This window comes from Phragmites australis, chromosome 20 (assembly GCF_958298935.1).
Source record: "Phragmites australis chromosome 20, lpPhrAust1.1, whole genome shotgun sequence".
In the NCBI taxonomy this organism is placed as follows: Eukaryota; Viridiplantae; Streptophyta; class Magnoliopsida; order Poales; family Poaceae; genus Phragmites; species Phragmites australis.
The window spans coordinates 24,535,625-24,541,886 of NC_084940.1; the positions used below are offsets into that span (position 1 = coordinate 24,535,625).

At 40.7% G+C, this 6,262-nt stretch overlaps 1 protein-coding gene across 2 annotated transcripts; it reads left to right on the plus strand.

Annotated features, from left to right (window-relative positions):
* Window positions 1-238: 238 nt before the first annotated feature.
* On the plus strand, window positions 239-5,754 carry LOC133901293 (uncharacterized). 2 transcript variants are annotated; one of them, XM_062342601.1, is made up of 8 exons: window positions 239-1,170; window positions 2,854-3,111; window positions 3,193-3,261; window positions 3,348-3,458; window positions 3,788-3,877; window positions 4,021-4,257; window positions 4,332-4,386; window positions 5,382-5,754. In XM_062342601.1, exons 1-8 carry the CDS (start codon window positions 286-288, stop codon window positions 5,387-5,389), a joined length of 1,713 nt encoding a protein of 570 aa, XP_062198585.1. In that variant the 5' UTR covers window positions 239-285; the 3' UTR covers window positions 5,390-5,754. The 2 variants fall into 2 exon arrangements, with proteins under 2 accessions (XP_062198585.1, XP_062198586.1); XM_062342602.1 differs by having other exon boundaries at window positions 3,348-3,455.
* Window positions 5,755-6,262: the final 508 nt, after the last annotated feature.

A 6,262-nucleotide genomic window follows, 5' to 3' on the forward strand; every position in this document is an offset into this window, starting at 1 on the left:
GCCATGCTCATCATCGGGGGAACGGATTGGGTCAAGGAGGGTTCAACGCTGTGTCGGTGGGATGCCCGACCGAATATATATAACTCTACGGGGCAAAACAGTAACAACACAGTAAAAAATAAGCTGAAACGGATCGAAATAGCAAATCTCCAAAGGAAAAATGTATTCTACTGCTATAAGATCAAGCAAACAATTTGGTTGACAATTCTTCTAAACAAGGACATAACGGTGACAAAAATCCAATTTTCCCCAACTTCCCCGCGAAAAAACAGAGCTTTGGCGCCCATGGCCCCCACGCTTCCCGCCAAGAGGCGCAGGGCACCCTCGCCTGCTCCGCCCCCGCCCCCGTCGCCGGAGCGCAAGACGAGGATGACGCCGCCCTCGCCCAAGGCCAAGGGAGCCAAAGCGAAGCCGACGCCGTCGGCTAAGGCCCCAACACTTCTCGCCAAGATCCGCAAGGCGCCGTCGCCGGAGCGCAAGAGGAGGAAAACGAAGCCGTCGACCGATGCCAAGGGAGCGGAGGCGGAGCCGAAGCGCCAGAAGCCTATGCCGTTCCAGCGCACCTGGCCTCCCAATGACGAGGTCCGGATCCTGGAGGCCCTCGCGGCGCACCGCCGGGACCATGGCGACCTGCCGGCGACTGCCGTGCTCTTTGCGGCCCTCGATGGCCGCCTCGACAGGAAGCGCGTCGGCGTGAAGGAGGTCGGCGAGAAACAGCGCAGCCTCAAGCGCCGCTACGATCGCGACGCCAGGAAGAGGGCGCCGCCAGCAGATGACCACGAGCAACGCCTCTACCTCCTCTCCAGGGACGTCTGGGGCGGCGTCTCCCCGCCGAAACCACCCATCGCTCAAGCAAAGAGCGTCAGGGGCAACTCCTCGCCGAAACCATCCACCGCTCAAGACGAGAGCGCCGGCGAGCAAACCGGCAAGGACGCCGCCCAAGTGAAGAGGGCCGGCGAGCAGACCAGCAAGGACGCGCCGGCGCCCAAGGCCAAGAATTTGGGCGAGATGCGCGAGCTCTATCCTTACCTCGTTCACGAGTCCATGCTTCTTGTCGATCCAGCTATCCTGGAGAGAGTGCTCCCGACCATTGACGACAACGAGGCACAGGCGCTGAACTCCAATATCAAGAAGATGAGGAAGCAGCTCACCAAGGCCATCACGGAATCGGTATATATAATCTTCTTAGTCTTAAATTAAACTAATATCGATTCCCTTTTGATTATTTTATGCACGCTGATCTCAAGATATCTTGTCTTTGTTTAATAATTGTTGTTAAGAAAGTCATAACTTTTCCTTTTCCGGTTCACTGATGTAGTAGGTTGTAAGTTGTCGGTGATTTTTGGTCTGAGGATTAAATTTACTTGAGTAAACAGTCTCAAAGTATTTAACTATGATCGATACTACTTGTTAGTGAAAAGGACATGATGGCATGTTGCCTTTTATGTAGAAACGATCATCATAATCAAGTAATTTGTCTTGGGCGCTGATCTCAAATATGGAGTGCATCACTATTGTCAAACTAGTCCTTTTTCCTTTTTTCCCTCATTCTGATGTCCACTTTCATCGAGGCACTGATGATCCACTTGAAAATATTGTGATAAAGCCGGGACACCATAAAACATACTGCATAAAGAAAGAAATATGATAGCAAATAAGTAAGGTTTCAGCACTCTGTTCCAGAGCCCAGAACAAGGATGTCCACTGGGAAAAGAAAATGATAGGAGAACGCACACGTGTGATCAAAGTAAACTAATGAACTTCCTTGTTTGAAGTCACCAATCAGCCTTATCAGCTCTACAAGATGATAAAATAGATAAAATTTCCTTGAACTTTATGACATGAAATTTAGCGAAAAACTAAAATTTGTAGAGTATTCATCATCTCTTTTCTGTCGGCAAGTGCCAAAAATATCATATTAATGTAATGGCACATATCTTTTTTTTTGTATCCTGCCCATCTTGAACATGTTTCCCTGTATGCTGTTTTCACTTCTATGAAATAAAAATCTTATATGCTGAGACGTGTTACATTTGTGTCATGCTTGAAAATTACCCCTCCTATCTCCAAAGAATGCTCTTCTAGGATACATCCAGTTAAATGTTCTAAACTTTGTCTGTTAATATATTTTTTAATATTCAAATTGGACACATGAATAATATGCGTAGATTTGTGCCAAATAATTGTTTCAAAGAACTATCCATGGATAGGAGCACGTGGAAATTAGCAATCCACGTGCTAGAACCATGACTTGGCTATCGGTCTAGGATACAAACAATTAAATGCTTTTAACCAACTACTATATTTACTATTTCTAATATTATTTTCTTTGTTCTTTTTATTTTCCTTTTTTTCATCCTCTTTTTTGCTGGATCTTGTTGGGTTTCATCTCTAACCTGCCCCAACTTGCTTGGGATTAAAATGTTTTGTTATTGTTGTATATCATACTTGTATGAGGTGGATAAAATCTGCAGCACTGACTTGTTAGATGAACTGGTTTTTACAACAGCCTACTTATTAACGCTTCTCATACAATCTATATAAGGTGGCTTGTTTCTGTCTGAAATGACTTTGACTTAATCAGAGTAGTATATGCACATCAGTGCTCTTGCCAATTGAGTGGACGTAAGATGCTTGTTAACAAATTACAGCCTATGGCTGTCAAGTATTAAGATTACTTTCCCCTTGTAATTAACATAATTACTGCATATATTTATTGAGTTTAGAGCATTTGTTTAGTTAATTAATTGATTTTACAGAAAGCAAGACACATAGTAAACTTTAGCCATCCATAATCTTGTTTAATAAGTAACCATCAATACTGGATGCTAATGTATCTTGATACTAATGTAGGCAAGGATGAAAAACATGGAAATGCCTACAGTATGTCTGTGTCCATTCACTAAGCTTCAACCAGAAAAGTTAACAGCGGAAAATGAGAACTATCTTTTGTTCAAGCGTTTGGACAAAACAAATGACATGGATATATGTGCTGAAAAGCGATTGGCACGAGTGGAACATGAAATAGAGGAACTGAGACAAATTGTATTAGCTTCTAAATCACAAGCAAAGATTGAAAACAATCTGCGCCATGATAATTCAGCATTGAAGGTTATACCTTTATCTTCTTACTTTTGATATATCTCTAATGTATATGCAAGTTTTGGTCACTTCTCTTCGCTTCTTTTATAGGGTATTAGATGTGAATCTGCAGAGAGTGGTCTTCAGTCGATTGTTGCTGAAAATCAGATTCCATGCAATGTGATTGTCTTCTTCATTTTTTTTTTGTACTGAATTACTTCACGTTATATTATGTTTGTGTCATATCAAGTCTATTTTAATTGTAGATGCTACAAAAGAAGATAGAAGCAACAAATAGCTTGCCCAATGGAAAGAATGAGGAAGTTACATCTAAGTATTGTTGTGCCCTTCCCCGCAATGTTCCCTGCAATAATGTGGTTATCTTCCCCTTCTGTTACTTCACCATGTTACATATCTAGCAAAAATCATCATTTTGGTGAAACTTTAAAACTTCATTTTTAAATTCACATATCTGATATGCCTTGGGGGACATTCTCCTTTTGGTTTCTAAACTCATTCTGAGTTTAAACTTGATTTTTTAAAGGGCAATCAATACTTTGTAGGCTATCTTGTGAATTTGTCATGTTAATTTGGTCCTAAGAACCAAAACGGTTTTCGAATTTTCACCAAAGTAAATGTTTTCACTAGATATATCCTCCACCTTTAATTCGTGGGATTTCTCATCTCTTGCTTAATTTGTGAACAGAAACTACAAGGGATGATATTGCCACACAAAAAACCATTTCATGGTAGGAGAAGGAAGATTGACGCTAAAAGTCAGACTCCACACAATACGGTTGCCTTTTTTTGTTTTTGTTATATTAATGCTTGTTTGCATATTTGCATTTACTGGACTTGCATCATGCTTGTTTTGTACACATGTAATTGCATGCTTGTAACTTAGTAATTGAATAAGCTTCGATTTCCCCTTCTTTTTAGGATGGGAAAGAGGTTGTTTTGCTTTCAATAGTGAGGCCATACGGTCCAGTAGCCAAGGCTATTATTCAAACAAGTTCTCAGTCTACAATAGTAGGGGGCATCCGACTTGGAACCCAATGTTGTAAGGTGTTTGTGACTAATGTGTTGCAAACAGAAGCTCCACTGTTACGCCAATATGGGAACATGACGAAGATGTCCCATGCACTTAAATGTTCCATTGCATGGCCACGTGAACAAGTAATTTCTTGAAATCCTTCTTTTGCTTATTCTTGATATGACAGAAGTAAAGAATTATACGCATTTTCTTGTAGATCCGACATGATACCGTTGCTGGCATGGCAGCACCTGAGCAACCATCTCATCAAGGTATTATTAAGTGCTACTCATTGGCTTCTACCATGTGAAGTTCGTGTTCTTGAAACATATCAGGTGCAATTTGCATGTAATCACTCGTTTGGTGTTTTCTTGTTGACCATCTATAGGGTAACCGACTGAAAGATAGATCTTTTGAGCAATGTTCAAAATGCTGCATTTGGTGTCAACTAAAACCTTGTTGAACATATAAACATGCTCTAGTTAATATCCACTAATTTATGTCTAGGTGACATTTCTATTCATGCATTTCTCAAGTTTTCGAGAAAAATAATTTTGCCTTTACCCAAATTTTGCATGATAGATAGACCCCTCTTTTATGCTCATATTGAACATTAATTTGGAGATGCAGCTGAACAGGTTCCGAAACAAATGCTAAGTTAAAAGTAAAAGCATTTAGCATCCGCTTCTCTGTTCAGGAAACCGAAATTGCAAGACAGTTCTGAGTAGTCCAGTATGTGATTTTAACTTTTGAAGCCTTTGATATTTATGCGGTATTAAGCCTTTGATACTTGACGTCTTTAACAATCGGATTTCAGAATTTATATGAAATTATGACATGCTTGCATTCGAGACAATTTCTGTGACAAGTGCTTCAAAATGAGATGTGTACGCTGCACTTTTTTTAGATAATGGGAGAAACTTCCAGTCTCTGCATGTGTATGCTGCTTTGACCTTGCGGCTACTGCACTGGCCACTCATTAATAGGTCACGGCATTGAAAGAAAAGGGAGGGATGCTTGCTAACTTAGCGTGCTCTAGAAGCTTGCTGTGTGCAAGGGTTCACTGGGTGCTCCATGTCTTTTTTGAATATTTGAAGCCTCACTAAAAGTTGTCCATTATCACATCACATCACTAGTGTTTCTTTGTCGGAAACATGCAATTATATCATCAAATTTATATGAAATATATCACTTCTAAGTTTTGATATAGTCTGGTGCTATCTTATTAGCGCATCAGTTAAATCAATCATTTTGTTATGTCATACAGGTCATTGACATGGCGCCTTTTGCAACTGAGGTGGTGGTTCGTTTGCACATAATCGTGGATGTTAAATAACTACAATTTGGTTTTTCTTTATCCTTAAATAGGGTAGGCACTTTTGGTATGAATGTTCTGAGCGAAAAATGTTTTGCCACAGCCAGGCGCAACGGTTAGTTTGTTGGTTTTTGTCGTCTCTAGGTGAAAATGTGTGCTATTAGACCACCGTTTGTCAATTGGAGTAACTGATCTAATGATATGCTGCTATCTATATTGGTGGTGACTGATAACGTCTTTAACTTGTATTGTTCCTTTCGTTTTTCTGGAAGTGTGATTTTTGTAGACAATGTTTGGTAAGGATTGTGCCAATTCAAAGCTGTATCACAGGGAATTGTTTCAACTGTACACAGGGAATTGTTTCAACTGTACACAGGGAATTGTTTCAACTGTACACAGGGAATTGTTTCAACTGTACACATTTCACGTTTTTTATCTAAATTTTGTTCCAGTCATTTCCAATATTTTGCCACGAATCCTGAATCCCTGTGTGCCAGGGTCCTAAACGCTCGGTAATACCCTGACGGTGACCTTCTCAAGGCATTGCCAAAACAAGGAATTTCATATACCTGGTGAAGTATTTTGGAAGGTGTGTAACTTGTTAAAGAAGGCATGATCTGGTGTGTGGGAAATGGAGAATCCATTGAGATATGGAGTGATCCTTGGATGCCGAAAGGAGTAACACAAAGGCTTGCTACTGTCAGAGGTCAATGCATCCTTCATCATGTCTCTGAACTAATTGATCCAGTTACCTCGAGGTGGGATTCTAAATTGGTGAGATCAATTTTCTGCCCAAGCGATGCCAAATGTATTTTAACAATACCGGCCAGGGA

What these genes read in the sequence shown, in the direction of transcription:
- LOC133901293 (XM_062342601.1), top strand. Translation starts at nt 286, where the DNA reads ATGGCCCCCACGCTTCCCGCCAAGAGGCGCAGGGCACCCTCGCCTGCT. An exon ending in CCAAGGCCATCACGGAATCG is followed by an intron (nt 1,171 to 2,853) that starts GTATATATAATC and finishes ATACTAATGTAG; the next exon opens with GCAAGGATGAAAAACATGGA. An exon ending in GTCAGACTCCACACAATACG is followed by an intron (nt 3,878 to 4,020) that starts GTTGCCTTTTTT and finishes CCTTCTTTTTAG; the next exon opens with GATGGGAAAGAGGTTGTTTT.